Raw genomic sequence first — 26,933 nt, forward strand, 5'->3', positions numbered from 1 at the left:
GGGGTGTAGCGAGCGAGTGGGCGGTGCCAGCATGGTGCAGGTGGGCGGACCGGAGGGGCGGCGCGTGCGCTGTGGCGAGGGCGAACCCCGGCGGCCATTTTGACTGAGGGCAGCGCGACGGCCTCGAAATATTTGTGTGCTGGATGCTCGTTGAGAGGGTTTCCTAGGTGAGCTGGTTAAGACGCCTTGAAAAGCGCCATCACTTTCCCTTCCTCGCGGACGTTCTCCCTATAGCTTCTGGGTCTGAAGCCCCAAGTAGGGTCAGAGTAGTTCGCAGCCTGCCTTTTCACGAAGCATGGCCAAGCTTGTCATTCCCTGAGCTTTTCATCGGGCTCGGATCTGCACTTTCAGGGGCCGCCCAGCCAGCTGGGAGAGGAATTAACTGTCGTTGCACTCTCCTGCCGTCTACACTCAACTACAGTTTGAAAAATGAGTGCTCTTTTAGATCGTTCCCTAAGTAGCTTGAAGCCGCACTGCTCACGTTCCTGCAAAGGTCACAGCCCCAGCTGTGGTCTGCGTCCCCCAGGTCGGCCCGGTTACTTTATACTGCATCCCTCTTTATTTCAGACCGTCGGGTGTCTAACACCGACTTCCTTTCCTGGAAAAGGCCCTAGGACTCCCCTCCGTAAGAGATTGTAGAATTTGTGGGTACTTGGTGATGCGAGATGCACCCTGGGCCGGGCCTCATTAGGAAAATGAGCCTTTCCTCTAATTTCTGACACCGCCTCCCCCCTCCCTTAGCCATTAAGGAAGTCCTGCTAAACATGGGCTATGCTTGGTGTACTTGATGCAAGGAAATGTCCACTCCATTTAGGTCTCCGTTTCTGCTGTGGGTGGTATCAGGTTGTGAGTTTAGTAGAATTAATGGCGATACCAAATATATATAAATAAAAGAAGCCAAGGATTCCCAACCATTTTTTTTTTTTGTGCACAGGTTTCATTTCTCTCTGAGCACTCTGCATTTTGGGCCATTGAAAGCAAATTCCTCGTGAACTTAAGGCTATCATTAAACAAAGAAATTGTAGAGAGAGAAAAAGTCATCAGAAATAAACCTTTTAAGAATGTAGCTCATGAGTATATTAGCAAATTCAAACAACACAAAAGTACAAAAGGCAAAAAAAGGATTTTCTCTTTCTGTTGTCCCATATTCCTGAAGGTAGTCACTGTTGGCAGTTTGGTGTATAAAGCTCCAGACTCTTTCTCTATGCTCATAAGAAAAAAAAACTTTTTTTCGACTAGTACTTACACTGCACCAGACAAATGTACCTTAGACATCTTCTTTTTGATTTTTTTATTTTTAAAGAAGCTTTAGATGCCATAAATGTCATAGTAAAAATATAGGGGAGGGAGCAGATGTTGCTCAAGCAGTTGAGCGCCTGCTTCCCACATTCGAGGTCTCAGGTTCAATCACCCAACCCATACCTCAAAAAAAAAAAAAAAAAAATAGGGGATTCTAACATACCCCACCCCTCCCACTCCGTCTCTTAGATATCTTCTGTCAGTTCACATTTTAAAAATTGATGCATAGTGTTGCATTTTTTGTTTGTACTTTAATTTGTCTAATCCCATCTTGGTGAACATTTAGGTTCCAGTTTTTGTTAAAAGCAAAACCACAATGAATACCCTTAATCCTTATAGTTATCTTTTTGCATTTATAGCTAGATTTGTAGATCAGATATGTGTATTTTATTTTATTTTTTAAAATATTTATTTTATTTATTTCTCTCCCCTTCCCGCCTCCTCCCCCAGTTGTCTGTTCTCTGTGTCCATTTGCTGTGTGTTCTTGTCTGCTTCTGTTGTTGTCAGCGGCTGGGGAATCCGTGTCTCTTTGTTGTTGCGTCATCTTGCTGTGTCTACTCTCCGTGTAGGCGGCACCATTCTTGGGCAGGCTGCACTTTCTTCCCGCTGTGCGGCTCTCCTTATGGGGCTCACTCCTTGTGCGTGGGGCTCCCCTCTACGCGGGGGACACCCCTATGTGGCACGGCACTCCTTGCGTGGATCAGCACTGTGCGTGGGCCAGCTCCACAACAGTCAAGGAGGCCCAGGGTTTGAACTGCGGACCTCACATGTAGTAGACAGACGCCCTAACCACTGGGCCAAGTCTGCTTCCTTATGTATTTTAAATTTTGATAGATTCTGGAAATTAAGTTTCAAAAACTTGTAACAATTTCAGAATAGTGTGTGAATGTCCTCATTTTCTCCCAACCTCAGCAATACTGGATGCTATGGATTTTTTATACACAGTTGCCAATTTGATATGTGAAAAATAGTATTTCATTGTTTAATTTGCATGTCATTAGTAGTGACATTGCATGTCTCATTGCTGTTTGACCATTTTAATTGTTTCTGTAAATAGCCTATTTATATCTGTTGCCTATTAAAAAAATTTGTCTATTTCTTATTGATTGGTAGAAATTCTCTCTATTTTATGGGTATTAACTCATTATTTGTTGTCATGTGTATTTCAAATATTTTCTCATATTTTTTCATATATCTTCCAACTTTCTTTTGAGAGGAAAAGTGAATGCTTTATGGGAAAATATTCTAAATATTCTAATGAAAGATAGGAACAAGCCAAGAATGTTTAGCATCAAAACTAATATCCTACTAGATTCCTAGCCACCCCAAATTCTTATTATTTCCATATGATATATCTATAAAGAGAATCCACTGGCAAAATGTTAAAACTAGTGACTTCAGCAACACAGCCAGATGTAATTTCAATGAACAAAAGATATATAAATAAAATTCAAGAACAGTAACCAGCCATAAAATTTCATGGAATAAATTATCATGCACAATAAAAAAATTACATTTTTAGAAATAAATGTAACAGGAAACTAAGTCATATGTTAAGAAAACCGTACTATGTTAGTGAAAGACAAAAAGGGCTCGATTAAATAGGGGAGGTTTAGCATGTCTATAAATAGGCAGACTTACTATTGTATAGATATCAGTTTTTGTTTTAAACTAAATTAAATTCTAATGAAAATAGGATTTTAAGTGGAACTTAAACTGATGTAAAGTTTTTCCTGAAAGTGAATAATTGCAAGGAGAGCCAAAAATATTTTGAAAAATCAGCCTAACAATTATGAGTGGGAAAAATAAAGCCATGAGTTATCTTTAACTACTTTTTAATGATGTCTGTCCTTACACAGGATTTTAAAAAGTTTATGGAGTCTAATCTGCTTGCAGCTTTTGGGCTTTTGTAGCATGCTACATCAAGACTATTAAAATATCAGATATAGTGATATTATTGTATCATTAATACTGATTCTAGGTTTATATAGAGAAAATGTAAATGGATCACAGTATTATTTTTCACTATCTGGAAATAGTTGATTGACTTAACAAATTTTTTAGTGTCTTTGTGCAAGCCCCTGGGAGAGGGGAGTGGAGAGTTGGTAAGATGGAGTGTGTGTTTTGCGTTTGGTGCTTTGCTTAAAACAGATAAAAAACATACTCTTCTCCACCTGGGAACTTGCTGTCTAAAAGGGGAGGAAACTTCCATATGCATAAGAATTGGTGCCTCTGTATTAATATGGATGTAGATTTCGCGGGGTTTGTGGTAAGGTGGACAGCAGAGAGGGCAGTGTTTTGACTTTCTAATAATAAGCTTGGGCTGGGAGTCCTTTGAGAAGCACCTGTGGGGAGGGTCTCTTTGCCCCCAAGGTTGGACTCCTTCCATGTGACCTTTCCTACCTCAGGGCCAGTCCTCAGCTTCCCAACCTCAGGCCCTATCCTCAGGCCTACCTCTCTTATTCAAATAGCAGTATAATGATTACTAACCTATCTAATAGTCTTTCCCCATACTAGGTCTCTATCCCTTCAAAGCCTTTTCTCTTTCAAAGCTACTCTGAGCTTGTGGAGCAGAGTTAACCAGTCCTGCCTCTTCTTGGTGAACAGTTCACTCTATTGTGGCAATCATTCCTTTAGTTTACACGCCGCTGTCCCTCACCGGCCTTTTAGCTGGAGTGCACAGGGCACACACGCACCTGGAGTTGTGCCCAGCAGGCAGAAGTAGACACACTCAGTGTTTGCTGAACTAGCTCAACCCGTTCCCCTCTCTCAGAACCAGCTGGGGTTACGGGATGGAGATGAGCAGTATGTTACTACCTTGGCCACCTGTCAGACCTTTTTTGCTGATTGTGGATTGAAGAGTTGCAAAACCATATGATGTGTTAGAGACATTCCTTAAGCCTGACATTTTGTGTGTTTTGGAAATTCTTGTTGCAGCTTAATTCCGCTTTAATCATTTTCTTGTTGTTTAAAAGTAATTAATTTTTAATTATGTGATATGAAATTTTAAAATAAAATCATAAAAATATAAAGGAATACCATTAAGAAAATTAAAGTAACCACAATTAATATTTTGCCGTCTTTTTCCTTTTTCAGTTTTTTTTTTTTCAGTCAAAAAAAAATGGGGGTTTCTTTCGGGGGTAATGAAAATGTTTTGAAATTAGATAGTGGTACACAACTTTGTGAATATATTAAAAAACCCCAAATTGTACACTTTAAAAGGGTGAACTTCATGGTATGTGAATTATATCTCAATAAAATTGTTATTGAACAAAATGCATGTAGATGTATACACGTAGTATTGTTTTTCTCTGAACTGTTTGAAAGAAAATTGCAGTCATCATGTTCTTAACTGTTTTGGCATATATTGTCTAGGAACAAGAACATTCTCTTACATAACCGTGATACAATAATCAAATTCAGGAAATTTAACATTGATAGAATACTATTATTTACGATATCATCCATATTCAAATTCCATGAATTGTTCCAATAATGTTCTTTATAGCAGTTTTTAAAAAATTCTTTATTCACATTACATTCGGTTTTGTTTATTTATTTATTTTCAAGAGAGTAAGGGGTTTATTAAGAAATAAGAAAATGAGACTAGTACATGGTCCGAGGTATGAACCGCAGACATACGCAGGCTGACTTGTGCACACCTCATTACGTTTGGTTTTAATGTCTCTAGTCTCCTTCAGTCTAGAAGAGTTCCTCATTCTTTCTTTGATTTTTATGACATTGACATTTTTGAAGAGTACAGGCTAGTTGTTTTCTGGAATAGCCCTCAATTTAGATATATCTGTTCTATCATGATTGCATTTAGGTTATACATTTTGGTTAGGCAGAAATGTAATGTAAGTGATGTTGAGTGCTTCTCAGTGCCTCACATCAGGAGTCCCATGGTGTCAGTCTGTCCCATTATTGTTGATGGTTTCTCTGCCATAAAGTTACTTTTTTCCTTTAAAATATTTCCAAGGAAAAGAACATTATGCATAGCCCAGAGAGAAAAAGTGCTGCTTTATCTACATGTTAGTGTTGTGTTCGTGCTTTTTTTTTTTTAGGTCCTTGGGCCTGGGATTGAACCCAGGACCTCATATTGTGGGAAGCCAGCACTCAACACTGAGACATATTGGCTCCTTGAGTTAGTTTTTTTACCTTTGTTTTGCTTTTTGCTTTTTTTTTTTTTTAAGGAGGCACCGGAAACCGGACTCCGTACCTTCCATGTGGGAAGCAAGCGCTCAACCACTTGAGCCATATCTGCTCCCATGTGTTGGTGCTTTTGAAGGAGAGAGATGTTACAGACTTTGAAGATTAAATAAAAAGGAAACAAATGATCAAGTCCCGGGAGGCAGAAGATCAGTTATTACTGTGAGAGTAAACAAGGAGTGATATTGGCAGTGGAATGGCAGAGAAAATGGAAGGATTTGGAGGTTCTGGGGACAGGGAGGGAACAAGTCAAGGGTGACATTCGTCTCTTTGTTTTGAGCAACTGGTAGAAGATAGTGCTGTTCATTGAGCCAGAGAACCTAGAAAGAAGAACAAGTTCCAGAGGGTCGATAATGAGTTCACTTTTGGACCTACTAGGTATGAAGTGCCTGTAAGACTTCCGAGTGCAGCAGTTGGCTTCATGGATCTAGGGCTCAGGAGAGAGGTCTGGGATGAAGGCGTCATGTCATCAGCATGTAGCCTTGGGAGTAGATGAGATTGCCCAGGGAAGGGTGCAGAGTGTAGATGGAAGAGGCTCTGGGACAGAACCCAGAGGAAGGGTTCTTTTATGGAGGGTCAAAGGAGGTGAAACTGCAAATGGTCAGAGACAGGGGGTAAGCCAGAGGGAGTAATATGAAATTAGAAGAAAATATTTCAAGATGGGACTGGCAAACCCTGCCAGATGACTCCAGAGGGGTCAAGTAGGTTAAAGATGACATATGTTCATTGGATTTGAAGGCAAGGAAGTTCTTAGTGACCTTGAAGGTGGAAGGTAGATGGCAATGGGCTGAAGAAAGTGTGAGAGGAGAGAAAGTGGCTGGGAGTTGAGACAACTCTTATTAAGAGCAGGTGCCTGGAGAGGGACATGCTGTGAGAATTTGAATAATTTAAAATGCTGTGAGGAAGTGGATATAGCTCTAGCCAGTAGAGCTTTGGCTTCTCATATACTAGGTCCTGGGTTCAATCCCTAGCCCCGGTACTGCAAAAAAAATTTAAAAATTAAAAACTAAAGAAAAAAAGAAAGTTAACATGCTGTAAGAAAGAGGCAGGACAAAGGAAAGTTGAAGAAATTAGAGGGGATAATGAAGAGGACACCCTGAAGGAGGAGAGAAAACCTTTAAACCAGTGGTTCAACTAAAGTACAGTATCTGCAGGGCTCGGTGCTGAGCGAGGTGGACTGGTGGGACTGAGGTGAAACTGAAAACAACCCCCTACTAAAGGGCCACCCAATGATCCTGTAAGGAGAGCTTAACGTCTTCATCCATTGTCATTACCAAGTGCTTGCAGTGCCCCCTTGTGGGCAGAGTACACATCCTCTCCCCCTCTGCTGGTGTGACTTGCTTTAGGCAATGGGATTTGAGCAGATGTGCCATATATGCCAGGTCCGAGCAGTTTTAAAGTCAGTACCTGGTTTTCTCTGCCTTTTCCTCTCTTCCTTCTCCATGAAAACAGTATGTCCCAGATAGGGACTCTTTCTTCAGCCTGGGTCGTGGAATAAAGACATGTGAATCAGGTTGACTACAGCCAACCCTGACACCAGTATAAAGTATGAAAGTGAAATAAGCCTCTGTTGTAAGCCAATGAGATTTTGAGGTCATTTTTTTTTTAACCACCGCAAAACTGATTAATACAGAGATGCAGCTAAATTAAAACTATACTGAGAAGCCATTTTTTACTCCTTAAATGCAGAGGATTCAGAAGTTTGACTTGCTGACGCTGCTTACATCGGCATTGTCACATAATGGTTCAGCTTCTATGGATGTTAGCAATCTCTATCAAAATTACAAATGCAGGTGGATATAATTTAAAAGATGGACACGTGTTGCTGAGCATGCGGAGAAATTGGGTCTCTCATACGTTGCTGGAGGGAATATAAAATAGTGCAGGCACGTTATAAAACATTCTGGGGCGGTGGACTTGACCCAGTGGTTAGGGCATCCGTCTACCACATGGGAGGTCCGCGGTTCAAACCCCGGGCCTCCTGGACCCGTGTGGAGCTGGCCCATGCGCAGTGCTGATGCGTGCAAGGAGAGCCCTGCCACGCAGGGGTGTCCCCGCGTAGGAGAGCCCCACGCACAAGGAGTGAACCCTGTAAGGAGAGCCGCCCAGTGCGAAAGAAAGTGCAGCCTGCCCAGGAATGATGCCGCACACACAGAGACTGACACAAGATGACACAACGAAAAGAAACACAGATTCCCGTGCCGCCAACAACAACAGAAGCAGACAAAGAAGACGCAGCAAATAGACACAGAGAACAGACAAGTGGGGTGGGGGAGGGGGAAGGGAGAAAAATAAATAAATCTGGAAAAAAAAAAAAAGAAAAGAAAACAGTCTGCAGTTCCTCAGAAAGTTAAATGTAAAGTTACCACATGACCTGGTAAGTCAACTCCCAGGTGTCTACCCAAGAGAAATGAAAACATATGTCCATATAAAAACTTGTACACAAATGTTCATAGCAGCATTATTCATATTAGCCAAAGAGAAGAAACAACTCAGATGTCCATCAACTGATGAATGGGTAAAGAAAATGTGTTCTATTCATAAATGGAATATTACTGGGCCATAAGAAAGGAATGAAGTGATACATGCTACAAAATGGGTGAGCCTTGGAAACATCATGCCAAGTGAAAGAAGCCAGTCCCAGAAGATACCCCCTCCCCACTATATAATTCCCATCTGTAGGAAATACCCAGAATACGCAGATCCATAGAGATAGAAAGTATATTAGTGGTTGCCAGTCTGGAGTAGAGGCTGACTAGCGAGTGGCTGCTAAGGAATTTCTCTTTGGGGTAATGAAAATGTTCTGGAATTAGTGGTGATGGTTTGTGAATGTACTAAACTTTGTGAATGTACTAAGACCACTGATTTGTACACTTTAAAGTTATATTTTATGGCAGGTGAAATATATCTCAATGAAGTTGATATTTTAAAAAGATAAGTTCTTTATGTACTGATAAGGTGAGATTGCCACTATATTTCAACTGAAAAAAGCAAGAAGCAGAACAGTAATTATATGCTATCTTTTTTGTATAAAAGGGTGAAATAAGAATAGAGGGAGTGGATGTGGCTCAAGTGGTTGAGAGCCTGCTTCCCACATGGGAGGTCCTGGGTTCAATTCCTGCCTCCAGTACCTTAAAAAAAAAAAAAAAAAGAAAATAGAACAGATAGTCACATTTGTTGTATTCGCATATGTCACAATTGTTGGGGATTGAATTATGGACCCCCCACAAAGGGCATGTTTAGGTTCCAAAACCCCTGGTCCTGTGGATATGGAGCCATTTGCAATTAGAATCTTCGAATATGTTGTTAAAATGTGTCCAAACTGAATGGGCTTAACTCAATGTGGCTGAAGTCCATATAAGCAAAGGAATTTGGGCAGAGAGAGAGAAGCCATACGAGGGGCAAAGAGCTGGAGAAGAGAGAGGAGAAGATGCCACTATGTACTTTGCTGTGTGGTAGAAAAGCCAAGGGCCAAGGACCACCTGCAGCCAGCCCCAGAATGCCCTGTCTTCAGGGAGAAAGCATTACTTTGCTGACACTTCAGTTTCGAGCTCCTAGCCTTAAAACCGTGAGTCAATTCATTCCTTTTTCTATACTTGCTTAATAGAAAAAGCCTAGCTTGCTTTGGAGAAATTGATAGAAATACAGACTTCTGATGAGGCCTTAGAAGGAAGTAATGAATGTATAATTGGAATGGAAGAAATGTGAGCCTGGTTGTAAAGTGGCAGAGAATTTTGCAAAATTGTGTTTTGATGTCAGATCGAAAGTGGTACTTATAAGTGATGAACTTCAGATATTTCCTGAGGAAGTGTGGAAGGTGAAGGCTGGCTTCTCCTTATAGCTTATAGTAAAATGCCAGAGGAAAGAGATAAGTTGAGAATCAGACTCTCAAGCACAAAGGAACCAGCAATTGATTTTGAAAGTTCTCAGCCTGTCCAGATGGTGTGCTCTGAGACCAGGGCCAGAAGCGGCCCTCAGGGACCTCCTCAACCTCTGGGAGGTGACTCTCCAGAGGACAGGCTTCTATGTGAGTGTTTACTGAACAACCGTTTGCTAAAGAGGGTGTGGCTGAACATAGATCTAGTCAGACACCTTGAAGCAAATCAGGATTAGAAATGTAGTTATCCATGAAGGATTTGTAGAACGTCCTTCTGTCTAATGCTTTGGACCCACTTGAACTGCATGCAAAGATGACGAGCGTTTTCCCAAATTTGTCTCTTGGACCAGAAGGGACAGAGAGTGGACACACTGAAGGAAGAACGACTTCAAGGGTAGTTCATGAAAGCAGAGGTCTGACCTGAAAAGAACTCTGGCCAAGACAGCTGGCCCACCCCTATGTGTGGAAAGGATGGGTCTGCCCTTGCGCCCTGTTGTTCAGGTAGAGTGCTGCCACCCCACTGCTTGGAGATGGATGGTGGGACCTGTGCCCTGGCAGACTTTCCTGGAGAGCCTGGCTGCTGTGTAGATACTTGGAGAGGGTGGGACCAGGGTGGGAGCAGGGTTCAGGGAGAGCCTGGCTGCTGAGGAAGCTCTGCGAAGGGGTTGAGCTACTGCTTCACCAGACCTCGAGGACAAAACATCCATTCCCAGGTAGCTCTCAGACCTGAAAATCTGACAAAATTTATTCTGCTGGAATTTGGACTTGTTTGGGACCCATGACTCCTGTTTTCCTTCCAACATCTCCCTTCTGGAATGGGAAAGTTTATCCTATCCTATCCTCTACCATTGTGTATTAAAAGCAGTTAACTTGCTTTCTAGGTTTCACAGGCCCATGGGAGAGGAATTTTGTCCCAGGATGGGTCATACCCATAACTGATATTGATGAAACTTTTTACTTTGCATTGTTTTACAATACTAAAATGACAGAATGAATGTATTTTTTTCCTTTATTAGAGAAGTTGTGGATTTACTGACCAATCATGCATAAAATACAGGATTCCCATATACCACCCTATTATTAACAATTTGCATTGGTGTGGAACATTTGTTACAATTGATAATAGCACATTTTTATACTTGTACTATTAAATATAGTCCATGGTTTAACTTGGGGTTCACTGTTTGTGTAGCGTAGTTCCATGGATTTTTTTTTAATTTTAATTTTTAGTTTTTGTAATAAATGTATTTTGTATGTGGGAGAACCATGTCTCTTTTGGGTCCAGAGGGTAGACTGTTGGAGATTGAATCATATCCCCCACAAAAGGCATGTTAAGTTCCTAACCCCCGTTTTAAGGGTTTGAATACAGTTGTAAATAGGAGATTTAGTTAAGGTGTGCCCAAACTGAATGAGGGCAGGCCTTTATCCATATGACTGAAGTCCTTATAAGCGAAGAAAACTGGACATGGAGAGAAGCCACAGGAGGAACAGGAAGCCGTAGGTCAACGGAATCCAAAAGAGAAAGGAGACGATGTGGCCATGTGCATGGCCATGTGGTGGAAAAGCCAGGGAACCCCAAAGATTGCTGACCATCCAGAAAATACCAGCCCTGGGAGGAAGAAAGCCTTCTAGCTTCTGAGACCATCAGCCAATAAATTCCTTTTGTTATGCCAACCCATTGTATGGTTTTTGTTTTAGCAACTGGGGACTAATACTGTATTTGCGTTGGAGACTCTAGAAGACTATCCAACAAACCAATAAAAATGGTGACCTGTAGGGGTGGGGAGTGGGAATGTGGCATAGGGGATGGGGTGGGAATGAGATTTTTCACTATATTAATGTTTGGTACTGTTATTGATTTTTGATTTCATGAATGTGTTCTGAATCAAAAATAAAAAATTAGAAAACAAACACAAAAATATAATAATAAAGAGACAACTCCAACTATAGCTATTTGTTTCTCCTTATTAATTCAGGTCCAGTTTGCTGAGTCTTTGATTTTTTTCATAAGAAGCTAGACATTTCGAATTTTATGTAAAATATCTTTCAGCATTGACAGTTATTTTTAAAAGTTTTAAAACATTTCATGCAAGCCACACAAAACTATGTATGGTTTGGCTCACCGTTTGCGTCTTGGTGACCTTTGCCTTAGACTGAACTTAGGAGGCAGGTCATTAGTCTTTTGGTCTCTATGGTACCTCCAGTGGCCACCAAAGTGCTTGGCACATACTAGGTACTGAGTAAATGTTTAATAAACGAATGAATGAAGAGATCCAGAGTGTAGGTAGCAAAAAGTTGTAGAAGTTTTGATGGCTTTTATTTTTTCTAATTAATTTGAAATGAAAGAGGGAGGGAAAAGGTAGATGGGTCAATAGTTTGAGAAATGTGGAAAATTTTGGAAATTGTGCAATGGAGAATTGGAGATAGAGCTGACAATTGAAAAACAGTAATATTGCTAGGCACTGTGAGTGCCCAGTTGAGCAGAGTCACCACTTCTTTTTTCCCCCCTGAAGACTGGTACTTGTTTGCTTTCCTGGTACCAACCTAATTACTGTCCTCAGAATTCCTTTTGCCTCTTCCCTGGATGGAAAAATTTGATGCTGTCTGGTTCTCTAACCTTTGCATATCGCCTGGTTTGAATTTGTTTGCTTATTTTGTGTTATCTCTGGAAGAACAATATTTATTTTTCTGAAATATTATATAATCTGCCTTCATTTTGGGAATTCACTGGATCCTTTTAATCTGTCCTTCAAAGCTTTCTTTAATAATTTATTTCTTGCTCCCCCCCCCCAAACTTCTATTAGTTGAATATTGGGCCTTTCGGATTAACCTAAAGTTTGTATCTGTTCTCTCGTTCTCTTTTTTTTTTTTTGAGCTACAGGGGCTGGGAATTGAATCCAGGACCTTGTGTGGGGGAAGCCAGAGTTCATCCAACAAGCCACATCGACTCCCCTGAGTTGGTTTTTTCATTTGCTTGCTTATTTATTTTTTATTTTTGTTTTTGTTTTTAGGAGGCACTGGGACCTCCCCTGTGGTAAGCAAGTGCTCAATCACATGAGCCATATCTACTCTCCTCTCTTTCTCATTGTTCATTTCATTATATATATTTTTTATCTTTCTCTGTGATTTTCTTGGCCTTATAATCATTTCGTGTAATTTTTCAATTTGGCTGTCATATTTTTAAAACCCTAGAGTTTTTTCTTGTTCTCTGAGTATTTCTTTTTCAGAGCAAGCAGCCAATCTTTTTCATGGATGCAGTATCTTTGTATTTTCGAGGCTTTCCTCTACTTCCTGTATTTCTCTCCTCCCTGCAAATGCCTTGTTTCTGTTTGTCTGTCGTTGCCTCTGGTTCATGTTAGGGGCTTTCCTCAAGTGTCTGGTGAGCCTGGGCTATCTGCTCACATTTCAGAGTGAGTCGCTAAGGCATGTTGATGAGCCAAGTGTGTGGACAGGCCGTATTGACCGGTGGGAATCACTTGACAGGCGAAAGGGTCATCTTTGCCTCTTCCTTCTCCTCCAACATTGAATCCATAATGGTTGAATTCAGTGAGTGACCTGCAGATTCTTCTATCTGTCCTTTCCTACCAACACTGCCCGTATTCAAGTATGGATCACCTCTTGCCTGGTTTATAATCTAACAGACTGTTAAATCTGCATCCTGCTGCTAACCTGGTCTTCTGAGAGCATCAATTTCTTCACATTACTCCTTGCCACAGCCTTTCTCGGTGACGTCCCATTTACTGCAGTATAAAATTCAGATTCCTGTAATCTACCTGCCTGCCTTTGTTCCCAGATCACCCATGCAGACCCTCTACTCCGGCCAGCTGAGTGTCTGCTTGGCCTCAGACAAGCCATGTTCATTTCCACCCTAAACTCATCGTAGTCCTCCTGCCTCACCCGGAGCGCCCCTCTTCCTTCCTTCCACCATCCCATTTCTCCTCCCCGCTTTCAGGATTCAGCTCCAGTCCTGGTGCACGTCTTCTGTTTTCAGCCTCTGTTCGTCTCCTCCTTTCCTCAGTGCAGAAGGCACTTAGCATCACCATCCAGCCATGTCTTGGTCTGTAGCTGTGGCATGTGCATCTGTGTCTTCTCGGTGGAACATGGAGGCCTTCCCAGTCCCAGAGTCATGTTGTGCTCACTTCACTGACTTCCCGTTTACTGAACACTTTCAGTTTGCAAGGTACAGAGCTACACTTGTTCAATGAAATGCTTCCTCACTGTCACCTGCTTTCCTTCCTGCTCTACAAGAGTGTTTTAGAAATTGGGTGGGTTCTCAAAACACTCGTGGGGTTGGGATGCATAGGAGATTGACCTCTGAGGGCTGCTACCTCAACCGTTTTACACTCTCTCAGGCTCCCTCCCCCTTGGTCCCCAGGCTGACCTGTAACAGTTCCCTGGACTGCTCTGGGCTCCTGGCCAGACATCTCCACCCTGGGGAATCCCCTCTTCCCTGCTTACTCTCCACTCCCCAAACCTAACATTAACGCGGCCTGTGTTTGTGCCTGTGTCTTTGATCTCATTTCCCCCTCCTTCGTGTAAGCTAATAATTATTCAAGGGACTTATCGGAACCTGCTGTCCCTATCCCAAATCTAAGTGCTTTTTAGGACAAGGGTCATGAGAAGTGATGTCATGGCCATGTGACTGATAGGCCTGTACCTCTCCCTCTGCTGTCCTGGTCCTGCTATTCTGAAAAGCTAATTGTGTATCCTGCCACTAGCCCAGCAGAACCAGGACCTGAGCCGAAGGTAAGAATCTAGTTCCCGCATTAAGTGGGCTTAGCCTGCCTTTTTACAGTTTCCACGGGCGTCCTCTGGCTTCTCCCCCGCAATGTTCACACTTGTCCGTGTCTGCCAGTGAAGTTGATTGAGTTGCAAGGCTGGTGTCTTGGGCTCATCGCAGGGTTGGGGTTCTCACTGGTGAGGCTCAGGTGAGGTACACAGGCCTCCTCTGCTCACAGATTTTATCCTGATGGCTGACTCTAAACCACTCCTCTCCCTTGACGGCGACCCCAGGGCTGCGGAAGCCCTTCTCCAGGACGTGTTTGGGATTGTCGTGGACGAGGCCATTCGGAAAGGCACCAGTGCCTCTGAGAAGGTGGGTCCTTTCTAGAACCCTCCTCCTGTCCAACAAGGCTTCGCTTTTCCTTTCAAAACCTGGCTCAGAACTTTCTCGTTTGAGATGGAGAAGGCTTCTCCCCAGCATGTGTTACTGTCTCGCTGTGCCTTAGGGGTTTATATACCGGCTATACTGTATTAATTTACCTTTGCTTAAGTGTTGCTTTGGAAATACTCCTGTATTGTCGCTTTAAGTGAAAATTGGTGGTGTGTTGTACCTCTTGAGGTGTGGTTTGGGCAGCCAGAGTCCCCCTCTGTCACAACTAGGTCTGTGAGTGGAAGGAGCCAGAGGAGCTAAAGCAACTGCTGGATTTGGAGCTGCGGAGCCAGGGGGAGTCACAGGAGCGGATCGTGGAGCGGTGCCGGGAGGTGATTCGATACAGCGTGAAGACCTGTGGGTACAGGTTCTGGTGGAAAGAATTCTTGGAGTTTGTACCCAGCCCACTCTGAGCTCCCTGCCCCCCCCCCCCCCCCCCAGGTCACCCTCGGTTCTTCAACCAGCTCTTCTCAGGGTTGGATCCCCATGCTCTGGCCGGGCGGATTATCACCGAGACCCTCAACACCAGCCAGTGAGCCAAACCATGGCCCCTTCCCACCACCCCACAAAGGATTTGGGTTTGGGGGAGAGGTGCCTTAGTGGATTAGGGAATTTTTCCTCCTCTCTGCTGCTTTTTGGGAATCTTTGTTGCATTTTTTTCCTCTCGTATCCTTTGGACCCCCATTCTCCAAGCTTTCTCATGCCTTCCGACCCCCGATTTTTTTCTCATCCTTGCGTCCCTGGTTCTGTCACCAGCTTGTTGCTCTCTTTGGACCCTTCCTCATTCATTCTCACCGCCTCCTTTCTTTGACTCCTCTGTAATATAAGGGCCCGACCTGGCAGTCCCTCCCTGTCTCCTTTCTCTCTTTCATCATTCCTTCTCCTGGCAGGTATACCTATGAAATCGCCCCCGTGTTTGTACTTATGGAAGAGGAGGTGCTGAAGAAACTCCGGGCCCTGGTGGGCTGGAGCTCTGGGGATGGGGTCTTCTGCCCTGGTATGTGAGAAGGAGGACCCTTCCCCAGCCTCCTTAAGGGCTCCTCTTCCCCCACCATTCTCTCGCTCCAGGCAGCTGGTAGGGAGGAGTGAGTCCTCTCTTTCCCCTCTAGCAGGACCTGTGTTTGCCAAACAGGTGCTGGACCGGTGTTCCAGAGCTGCAGTTGGGTGGGGGCTGTCCCCTGGGAGCAGCCCAGGGTGAGGGGGGTGGTGTTCAGGAGGTGCCACAGACCTGGGCCTGTTCCGGGTTACATTATCCCTGTCGTTCATAGAGCCCAGGCCCAACCCAGGAGCCAAACACTCGTGCTTCTTCAGGCAGCTCTTCTGGGTGGAGGCTTCCAGTTTTGACCTGCTTTTTGCCACCACCCCCTCCCTGTGACAGGTGGCTCCATCTCCAACATGTATGCCATGAACCTGGCCCGCTACCAGCGCTACCCGGATTGCAAGCAAAGGGGCCTCCGTGCGCTGCCACCCCTGGCCCTTTTCACATCGAAAGAGGTGGGGAAGAGTCTAGTCTCTAGCCAGCAGGATCAGAGACCCTTCAGTCCTCCACCTGCCTGGCCCTTCTCTGCCAAGGCCAGACTGTTCCCTGGCTGATGTGCTGCTTCCTTCCAGTCAAGGAGGCTGAGTTAACACCCTTGTTCACTTTGCTTTTTGTTTGGTGGGGGTGGGAAGGGGGAAGCAGGGATGCAGTGAACAAATCCACACTCTTTTTTTCCTTAAATAATAATGCATTCTATTTTTTAAATTTTTTTTATTTTTAAAAAGATTTATTTATTTATTTAATTCCCCCCCTCCCCTGGTTGTCTGTTCTTTGTGTCTATTTGCTGCGTCTTTGTCCACTTCTCTTGTTGTCAGCAGTACGGGAAATGTGGGCGGCGCCATTCCTGGGCAGGCTGCACTTTCTTCTCGCGCTGGGTGGCTCTCCTTATGGGGTGCACTCCTTGTGTGTGGGGCTCCCCTATGCGGGGGACACCCCTGCGTGGGGCGGCACTCCTTGTGCGCATCAGCACTGCGCATGGGCCAGCTCCACACAGGTCAAGGAGGCCTGGGGTTTGAACCGCGGACCTCCCATGTGGTAGACGGACGCCCTAACCACTGGGCCAAGTTTCCCAAATCCACACTCTTGCTACTCATGGCATCACCTGGGAGCTTGTTAGTCGTGCAGAATCTCAGGTCCCACCCCAGACCTACTGAATCTGAATCTTCACTTTAATAAGACACCTAGGTGATTGGTTTGCATATTAATGTTTTTTTTTTTAAGATTTATTATTCATTTACTCCCCCCTACTTTGTTGTTTGTGCTCACTGCCTGCTCTGTGTGTCCTTTCACTGTGTGCTTTCTTTTTGTTTCTTTGTTTTCCCTCTCTCTTTATTTTTTTTTAAATGTTACATTCAAAAAATATAAGAGGTCCCCACATACCCCCAACCCCCCACACTGTGTGCTTTCTGGGTCTGCTCTTCTCTTTAGGAGGCACCAGGAACTGAACCTGGGACCTCCCATGTGGGAGGGAGGTGCTCAGTCGCTTGAGCCACCTCAGTTCCCTGGTTTGTTGTATCTTTCATCGTCTTTCCTCTTTATGTCTCTTTGTTGCATCATCTTGTTGCATCTTCTTGCCGTACCTGCCCACCGCACCAGCTTGCTATCTTGCTTGTCTTCTCCAGGAGGCACCAGGAACCAAATCTGGGAGCTCAGTCACTTGTGCCACATCCATTTCCCACATAACATTTGAGAAGCTCTTGTCTACCAGATCCTACCTATTACTGCTTACACTTAATATTTGCAAGTCTGCCTCCTCTCATCATCCTGCCTGCTGGCCCCTAGCCCAGGTCATGCTAACGTGCCCTCTGCTTTCTTTCACAGTGTCACTACTCCATCATGAAGGGGGCTGCTTTTCTGGGACTTGGCACAGACAGTGTCCGAGTGGTCAAGGCAGATGAGAGGTGAAGATCCTTCTGTCCATGTGGCCCTGACCCAGCTTGTCACAGTGTACTTTCCACTGCCAGCAAGCTTTGGCCTCAGGCCCAGACCCCTGGTGGACTTCTCTCCCCTCTCCTCGTATTCCTGCAGAATTGCCTCTCCTGTGCCTCCTGCCCCATCCCCTCAGATGCTTTACCCCTCTTAGGGAAAAACCAGCACTGTGGTTGCTCTCTGTATTGCTAACTCCACCTTACCCTACTGTCAACTGTTCCCCCTCCTGGCCTGGCCCTTCTCTATCCACCCAGTTCTCTTTTCCAGAGGGAAAATGATTCCTGAGGATCTGGAGAGGCAGATCAGTCTGGCTCAGGCTGAGGTGAGTGAGGGGTGTTGAGATAGTGGAACAGGACCCCTCTGTCCCCTTCTTGGAGCGCACTTTGAACTACTCAGAGCACTCCTTCATCCCCCTCCCAGATCTCATGCCCATCTTCCCTGCGGGTGGAAGTGACCCCTGGGCAGCCGGAGGGGTGAGGATGCTCTGGGCTACTTTCAGGGACTCCAGTTCCACGAGACAGAGGCTGAGACACGTAGGTAGGATCGGATTCTGAGAGGCAGGACTGAGTCACTGTGGGAGTCCAAGGTACTAATACAGGGAGGGTGTAGGAGGCTGGAAGTGCAGGATGGAAGATTTCTGTGAACGGGGTGGATCCGTGCCAGGCGAGGCTGAGGAGAGGCAGAGGTAAAGGGGTGTAGGCTTTGAGTTGCTCCTGCACTTTGGGAGGACAAAAATTGATGCAGCCATCTTCAGAGGCATTTATATCTATATAATTTTTCTTAACGTGTCTGTCCACTGACTCAGGAGTTTCACTACGAGGAATTTATGCCATAATTTATCATCACAAGTATGTGAATGCACAGTAGAATTTGGTGCTTGAGTATGTTTACTGGATCAGAGTGTGAAAAATTAAAAAGAAAATTGGAAGCAACTTAAATGTCCATAAGAAGATAAAATAAATTATGGTATATCTGTGTGTCTCAGTTTCTTCTTCTGTAAAATGGACATAATATAGAACACAACAAATCACATAAGGTTCTTTAAGGATTAAATGAATTAATATATGTAAAGCACTTAGAGCAGTGCCTGCCACATAGAAACACTATACAAATATTACTTGCCATCATTATTATTATTAGCTATTAAAAAGGATAAGGAATATATATACTAACATGAAAAGACTTACACTATATGTATTAAATACATATTGCAAGTTACAGAATAGAATGGACACTATGAGCCTATTTTTGTTATTTAGAAAAGTAAATATTTATTGATAGGTATATAGCTGCTACCTCTGAAAATCAGAATGGGCAATAATTAGAATAGTGAAGTTCTACTTATTGTATAAACTTTTTTGGTAACAGCTTTATTGATACATAGTTTATCATACAAGTCACCCATTCGAAGTGTGCATTTCAGTGGTTTTTAGTATATTCACAGAGTTGGGCAATCTTCACCACAATTAATTTTAAAACATTTTCATTATCCCAAAAAGAAACTCCGTCCCTGTTAGTTGTCGTTCCCTAATGTTCCTTTCTGCCCAGCTCTAGGCCACCACTAATCTACTTTCTGTTTCTGTGGATTTGCCAATTCTGGATATTTTCATATAAATGGAATCATATACTATGTGGTCTTTTGGAACTGATTTCTTTCATTTAGCGTAATGTTTTCAGGGTTCATCCATGTTGTAGCATGTGTCAGTACTTCATTCTTTTTTGGCTGAGTAATATTCTGCTGTATGGATAGACCACATTTTATTTTTCCACTCATCAGTTAATGGACATTTGGGTTGTTTTCACTTTTTGAATAATGCTACTATGAACATTCGTGTACAAGTTTTTGAGTGGACATCTGTTTCTATTCTCTTGGGGTGGTAAATTAAATTGTGCACCCCAATATAGACATGTTCTTAATCTCAACCAACATTCCTGAGCATGTGAACCCATTGTAAATAGGACCTCTTGCAGATGTTATAAAAACTAAAAAGTTAAGGCGTGGGCCAGCTGAATGAGGGTAGGTCTTAATCCACTTCACTGGAGTCCCCATAAAGGTAAGAAAAACTGAAATCAGGAAAAAGCCACACAGGAAAAAGCTGGAAGTCAGCAGAATCCAGAAACTGGAAGAGCCAAGAAAGGAGAGGACATTGCCAGATGATGGGGGGCAGAGATAAAAGCCAAAAAAGCCCAAGAACTACCACCAGGCAGCTCTAGAATAACAGACTCCGGGAGAAAAAAAACTTTGCCAACATCTTGATTTTGGATTTCTTTTAGCCTCAAAACCGTAAACCAATAAATTCCCATTTTTTAAGCCAAGCATTGTATGACATTAGTCATAGCAGCCTGGCAAACTAAGACACTTGGGTAGACAGACACCTGGGAGTGCAGTTGCTGGGTTCTACGGTAACTCTAACCTTTTGAGGGACTGCCAGACTTTTCCAAAGTGGCTACATTGGTTTTCAATCCCACCAGCAGTGTATGAGGGTTCCAATTTCTCCACATACTCACAAACACTTGTTATTATCTCTTTTTTTGAGTATAATTAATCCAGGTGGATGTTAAGAGATATCTCATTGTAGTTTTTTTTTTTTTTAAGACTTATTTTATTTATTTCTCCTCCCCCACTCCGTTCCCCCCATGGTCTGCTCTCTGTGTCTATTTACTGTGTGTTCTTCTGTGTCTGCTTGTATTCTCATTAGGCAGTTCTGGGAACTGATCCTGGGGCCTTCCGCAGTGGGAGAGAGGTGATTACTCTCTTGTCTCCTGAACTCCCTGTTCTTTCTGTTATGTCTTCTTCTTTTCTCTCCTCTGTGTCTCTTGTGCCAGCTCTCCACGTCAGCTGGCACTCCTGTATGGGGCGGCTGTCCTGCGCTGGGCAGCTTTCCCACGCAGGGTGACACTCCTGAGTGGGGTGACATTCCTGCATGGCCCAGCTCACCACGAGGGCCAGCTCACCCTCACCAGGAGGCCCTGGGCATTGAACCTTGAACCTCCAAATGGCAGACAGGAGCCCAATTGTTTGAGCCACATCCATTTCCCTCTCACTGTAGTTTTGATTTACATTTATCACATGAATCATAATGTTGGACACCTTTTCATGAACTTATTGGCCATTTGTATATCATCTTAGAAGAAATGTCTATATGGATTCTTTGCCCATTTTTTAATGGGGTTTGTCTTTTTACTACTGAGCTGTAAGAGTTCTTTATATGTTCTAGATACAAGTCCCTTATTAGGGAGATGATTTGCAGCTATTTTCTCTCATTCTGTATGCTGACTTTTCACTTTCTTGATGGTGTCTCCTGAAGGACAGATATTTTTAAGCTTGATGAAGTCCAATTTATCAATTTCTTTCTCTGATTGATTTTGCCTTTGGTGTCATATATAAGGTTTTGCCTAATCTAAGATCACGAAGAACCTACTCCTATATTTTCTCCTGGGAGTATTATAGTTTTAGTTCTTACATTTAGGCTTATGATCTGTTTGAGTTCAAATGAACTATTTTAATTCATTTTTGCATATGGTACGAGGAAGAGGTCCAACTTGATTCTTTTGCATATGGATATCCATTTGTCCCTGTACCATTTATTGAGAATACTTTGTTATCCTCATTGAATTGTTCTTGTATATTTGTTGAAAATCATTTGACTGTAAATGTAAGGGTTTCTTTTTGGGCTCTCATTTCTGCTCCATTGATTCATATGTCTAACCTTCTGTCAATACCACACCAACTTGATTCTTGTAGCTTTATGTTAATTTTTGAAATTGGGAAGTGTGAGTCCTACAACTTTGATCTTTTTCAAAAATATTTTTGTGTGACTATTCTGTGTCCCTTAATTACCATATAAATTTTGGGACTAGTTTGTAAATTTCTGCAAAGAAGCCAGGTGGGATTTTCTAAAATACTTTTTACTTTGAAATACTTTCAAATTTCCAGGAAAATTACAAAAATAATTCAAAGAACTACAACAAACCCTCTACCCAGATACCCACATTTAGCAGTTTTTAACATTTCGTAGCATTTGTTAGATTGCTCGATCTATCTTCTGAACATACATCATGCTTCTTTATCACTTAATACTTATATGTATATTTCCTAAGAATAGGGATATTCATTTATGTAACTGCATTAAGTACAATTATCAAGGTCAAGAAATTTAACATTGCTATACATACATATCTATATTCCGATCTTTTCCACTTGTTCCAGTTAAGTCCTTTTGAACATTTTGTCCTCCATTATTAGATTCAGTCCAACCTCATGTTTTGCATTTAATTGTGATTGTCTCTTTATTTGCTCTCTTTTTTAAATTGTGGTAGCGTATATACAACATAAAATTTCCCATCTCAACCACTGCCAGCCATGCATTTCAGTGGCATTAATCACAAGTTGGGCTACCATCACTACTACCCATTACCAAAACTTTTCTAGCACCCAAACTGAGATACTGCCCCCTTTATGCATTAACTCCCTTAGTTTCCCATGGCTACAATGACAAATGCCGCACACTGGTTGGCTTAAATGACAGGAATTTACTGACACCCAGTTTGGAGGCTAGAAGACAAACATCAAGAAAGGCTATGCTTTCTCCCAGAGTCTGTAGGGTTCTGGTACTGACTTGGCAGCAATTCTTGGGGTTCCTTGACTTGTAGATGCATTTTGCCCCTATCACATGGTTCTCTCTTTTTCTTTTGCTTCTATTAACTGACTGTGTCCATATTTCCTCTACTTACAAGGACTTCAGTTCTATGGATTAAGGCCCATTGTGATTCAATTTGGCCTCATCAAAGGTCCTTTCACAAATCAGTTCACACCCACAAAACCTGGGGTTAGGACTTAGACAGTCCTTGTGTGGGACACAGTTCAATCTACCGCATTCCCCATTCTCTGTACTTACCCCTGGTAACCTGTGCTCTACTTTCTGCATATTCTAGTTATTTCATATAAGTGAAATCACAAAATATCTTTTTGTGTCTGTCTTATTTCACTCAACATGAAGTCCTCCGGGTCCCATTTATGTTGTAGCATGTATCAGAACTTCTTTCTTTTTATGGCTGAGTAATATTCCATTGTATATATATCACAATTTGTTGTATCCATTTATTTGTTGATGGTTGTTTCCACCTCTTGACTATAGTGAAGAATCCTTCCATAAATATTGGTATACAAATAGCAAATTGAGTTCCTGCATTCAGTTCTTTTGAGTATATACTGAGAAGTGGGATTGCCAGGTCATATGGTAATTTTTGTGTTTAACTTTTTGAGGAACCACCAATCTGTTTTTCATAGTGGCTTCACCATTTTACCTTCCCACCAACAATGTACAAGGGTTCCTATTTCTTCACATCTTTGTCAACATTTCTTTTTTCTTTTTTTTAAAATAGCCACTTAAAAAAATAGCCATTCTTGTAGGTGTGAGGTGGTATCTCATTGTGGTTTTGATTTGCATTTCTGTAATTAATGATGCTGAGTATGTTTTCATGTGCTTATTGGCCATTGGCATTATATCTTCTTCGAAGAAATGCCTATTAAGAGCTTTGTGCATTTTTTAATTGGATTGTTTATCTTCTTGTTGAATTATGGGAGTTCTTTATATATTCTGGATATTAAAAGCTTATTAGAGTGAGCAGAGTGGGTATAGCTCAGTGATTGAGCTCCGGCTTTGCGCATATGAGGTCCTGGGTTCAATATCCAGTACTGCCTTAAAAAAAAAAAAGCTTATTATGAATTCCTAATTTTTTCTTCTCTAAGTTGTCTTCTCACTTTCTTAATAATGTCCTTTTTTTTTCTCCCCCTTCCCTCCACCCTGCTGTTTTTGCTTTGTCCCTTCACTGTATGATCTTCTGTGTCTTTCTTTTTTGTCTTCTTTTCTCATTTTCTTTTCTAGGCTTCACTGGGATTCGATCCTGGGGTCCTCCAATGTGGAAGAAAGCTTCCCTGTCACTTGTACCATCTCAGTTCCAGGTTTCTGCTGCATCTAGCCTTGACCCTCCCCGGCATTTCTCTGATTGTGTCATCATCTTGCTGCATTGCTCACCATGCAGGCCTGGCATGCCTTCACCAGGAGGCCCTGGGGATCAAACCTGGGTCCTCCCATTTGGTAAATGGAAACCCAATCACTTGAGCCACATCTGCTTCCCTTGATAGTGTCCTTTGATGCACAAAAGTTTTTAATTTTGATGAAGTTCAGTTTATCAATTTCTTTTGTTGCATGTGCTTTTGGTATCATATCTAACAATCCTGGGAGCAGATGTAGCTCAAGTGGTTGAATGCCTCCTTCCCATGTCCAAGGTCCTGGGTTTGATCCTTGATACCTCCTTAAAAACAAAACAAAAAACAACAAAGCCAACTCAGGGGAGCCGGTGCAGCTCAGTGGTTGAGTGCCGGCTTCCCACACATGATATTCCGGGTTCAATCCATGTCCCTAGTACCAAGGTATATTTTTCTGAGGATTTTTACATTTATATTCATAATGGATATCGGCCTGTAATTTTCTTTTCTTGTGATATCTTTATCTGGCTTTGGTATTAGAGTGATGCTGACCTCACAGAATGAGTTCAGAAGAGTTCCCTTCTCTTCAGTTTTTTGGAAGAGTTTGAGAAGGATTGGTGTTAATTCTTCTTTTAAATATATTTTTATTTTTAGAGAAGCTTTAGATTACATAAATATTTCATCAAAAAAACGGGGGGAGAAGTGGATGTGGTTTAAGTGATAGAGCTTCTGCTTACCATATGGGAGGACCTGGATTCAATTCCTGGGGCCTCCTGGTGCAAAAGAAGAGAAAGTGTGCCCGCACGGCAAGCCAGTGCCCATGCAAATGCCCACGTGGTAAGCCAGTGCTCCGAACAAGTGAGTCACGCAGCAAGGTGATGATGCGTCAAAAGGGAGACGAGGAGAGTCAAGGTGAAGCGCAGCAGAAACCAGGAACTGAGGTGGTGCATTAGCAGGGAACGTCTCTCCCCATCAGAGGTCTCCAGGATCAAATCCTGGTGAATCCTAGAGGAGAGAATATAAGAAGAGAACACAACACAGCAAAAACAGCAAGGCAGGAGGAGGGGAAGGGGGGGAAATAAATCTTAAAAAAAAAATGGGGGGCAAGCAGATGTGGCTCAACCCAGTTGGGTGCCCACCTACTACATGGGAGGTCCTGGGTTTGGGTCCTGGTGCCTCCTGGGCAGATGCCTACCCCTGTTGCAACAAGCTAGACGCTGGCCCTGCTGCAATGAGCAGATGCCACAAGCCAGCAGACACCAAAGCCTGTGGAGAGTGGATGTGGCTCAGGCTGTTGGGTACTTACCTCTTATGTAGGAAGTCCCAGGTCCAGTTCTCGTGCCTCCTGGAGAAGGCAAGCAATGAGCAAACAGATGAGAGAACCATTGGGGGGGGGGGGGATAAATAAAGAAAAATAAAGTAAATCTTTAAAAACAAATAGAGGGGCGGAGTGGATGTGGCTCAAGAAGTCGAGTGCCTACTTCCCACATGGGAGATCCTGGGTTCAGTTCCCGGTGTTCCTAAAGAAGACAGACAGACAGACAATGGGCAGACAATGAGCAAACAGATGAGGGCGCCATCTTGGGGTGAAAAAATATATGTATATAGGGGTTTCCCATATACCCCACCCCCTCTCCCTCCCCCACTTTCCTCCATTAACAACATCTTTCATTAGCGTGGTACATTTGTTATGACTGATGGTAATTCTTTAAATGGTAAAATTCACTCGTGAAACAAGCACGTTTCTTTGTTGGAAAGTTTTTGATTACTGATTGAATCTCTTCACTTGCTATTGATCTAATGAAATCTTCTATTTCTTCTTGAGTCTAGGTATTTTGTGTCTTTCTAGAATTTGTCCATTTCATCTAGTTTATCTAATTTGTTGGCATACAATTGTTCATAGTATAATCATTTTTATTTCTGTAAGGTTAGTAGCTGTATCCCACCTTTCATTGCTGATTTTTCTTATTTGTATCTGCTCTCTTTTTCTTTGTCAGTCTTGTTAAAGGTATGCCAATTTTATTTATCTTTTCAAGAAGACAACTTTTGATATCACTGATTCTCCCTATTATTTTTCTGTTTCCTATTTCATTTATTTTTACTCTGATCTTTATTATTTCCTTCCTTCTGCTTACTTTGGATTTAGTTTGTTCTTCTTTTTCTAGTCTATTCATATCTGAGTTTGGGTTACTGATTGAGATATTTTTTTTTTTAACAAATCAATTTTATTGATATATATTAATAAAGCATAAATCCATCCTAAGTGTACAATCAGTGGTATTTGGTATAATCACATAGTTGTGTATTCATCACTTCAGTCTTTTAGAGTATTTTCATTATTCCAATAATAATAATAATAATAAACAAAAAACAAATTTAAAAAACCCCTCACCACTTCTCGATCTCCTTATGCTTCCCCTGCCATAGCTGCTATTCTATTTCCATCTCTTTAGTTTATTTGTACTTATAATTTGTAAAAACAGTCTTCTATATGCAATATTATCCATAATTATATATATATATTTTTAAAGATTTATTTATTTTTATTTATTTCTCTCCCCTTCCCCCCCACCCTGGTTGTCTGTTCTCTGTGTCTATTTGCTGCGTCTTCTTTGTCTGCTTCTGTTGTTGTCAGTGGCACAGGAATCTGTGTTTCTCTTTGTTGCGTCATCTTGTTGTGTCAGCTCTCTGTGTGTGCAGCGCCATTCCTGGGCAGGCTGCACTTTCTTTCATGCTGGGCGGCTCTCCTTACGGGGTGCACTCCTTGTGCGTGGGGCTCCCCTATGCAAGGGACACCCCTGCATGGCAGGGCACTCCTTGTGCACATCAGCACTGCACATGGGCCAGCTCCACATGGGTCAAGGAGGCCCAGGGTTTGAACCACGGACCTCCCATGTGATAGAAGGATGCCCTAACCACTGGGCAAAGTGTGCTGCCCATAATTATATTTCATATGAGGTTTCACTATGTTATACAGTTCTATCTTACATTTTTAGCTTTCCTTCTAGTAATATACATGTCCTTAGACTGTCCCTTTGAACTACTGTCATACCCATGTAATAGCTCTGCTAGTTACGAACACTATGATGTGTTTTTCACCATTTCTATTCATTTCCAAAGATTTACAAACAATGTTTTAAAATTAGCAATCTTATTGAGGCTCCCTTGTGCATTATGCATTGCTTCTCTCTTGTGGCTTTCAGGATTCTCTATTTGTCTTTGGCATTTGACAGTTTGATTATAATATGTCTCCATGTGGGTCTCTTTGAGTTTATCCTGCTTGGAATCTGTTGAACTTCTTGGACGTGTACATTCATGACTTTTGTTAAATTTGGGAAGTTTTCAATCATTATTTCTTTGCATATTCTCATGCCCCTTTCTTCTCCTTTGGTACTCCCACAATGTATATATTAGCACACTTGTTGGTGTGCCACAG

The 26,933-nt window shown here is 42.5% G+C and overlaps 1 protein-coding gene across 10 annotated transcripts in view; it reads left to right on the forward strand.

Moving 5' to 3' along the window:
• The window catches only part of CSAD (cysteine sulfinic acid decarboxylase), a 37,756-nt gene that overhangs the window by 857 nt on the left and 9,966 nt on the right, over positions 1–26,933 (forward strand). For 3 of the 10 annotated variants that reach the window (XM_058308146.1, XM_058308148.2, XM_058308147.1), the window contains exons 2-9: positions 12,397–12,419; positions 14,344–14,480; positions 14,768–14,894; positions 14,979–15,069; positions 15,428–15,534; positions 15,916–16,031; positions 17,398–17,477; positions 17,773–17,827. In XM_058308146.1, coding sequence (XP_058164129.1) covers positions 12,397–12,419; positions 14,344–14,480; positions 14,768–14,894; positions 14,979–15,069; positions 15,428–15,534; positions 15,916–16,031; positions 17,398–17,477; positions 17,773–17,827 — 736 coding nt within the window. Of the gene's footprint in view, positions 1–64; positions 168–12,396; positions 13,566–14,080; positions 14,132–14,343; positions 14,481–14,767; positions 14,895–14,978; positions 15,070–15,427; positions 15,535–15,915; positions 16,032–17,397; positions 17,478–17,772; positions 17,828–26,933 lie in introns of those variants that run through there. The other 7 variants (XM_071218869.1, XM_071218870.1, XM_071218871.1 and 4 more) reach the window with 7 other exon arrangements.

Source organism: Dasypus novemcinctus, chromosome 12, assembly GCF_030445035.2.
Source record: "Dasypus novemcinctus isolate mDasNov1 chromosome 12, mDasNov1.1.hap2, whole genome shotgun sequence".
Classification (NCBI taxonomy): Eukaryota; Metazoa; Chordata; class Mammalia; order Cingulata; family Dasypodidae; genus Dasypus; species Dasypus novemcinctus.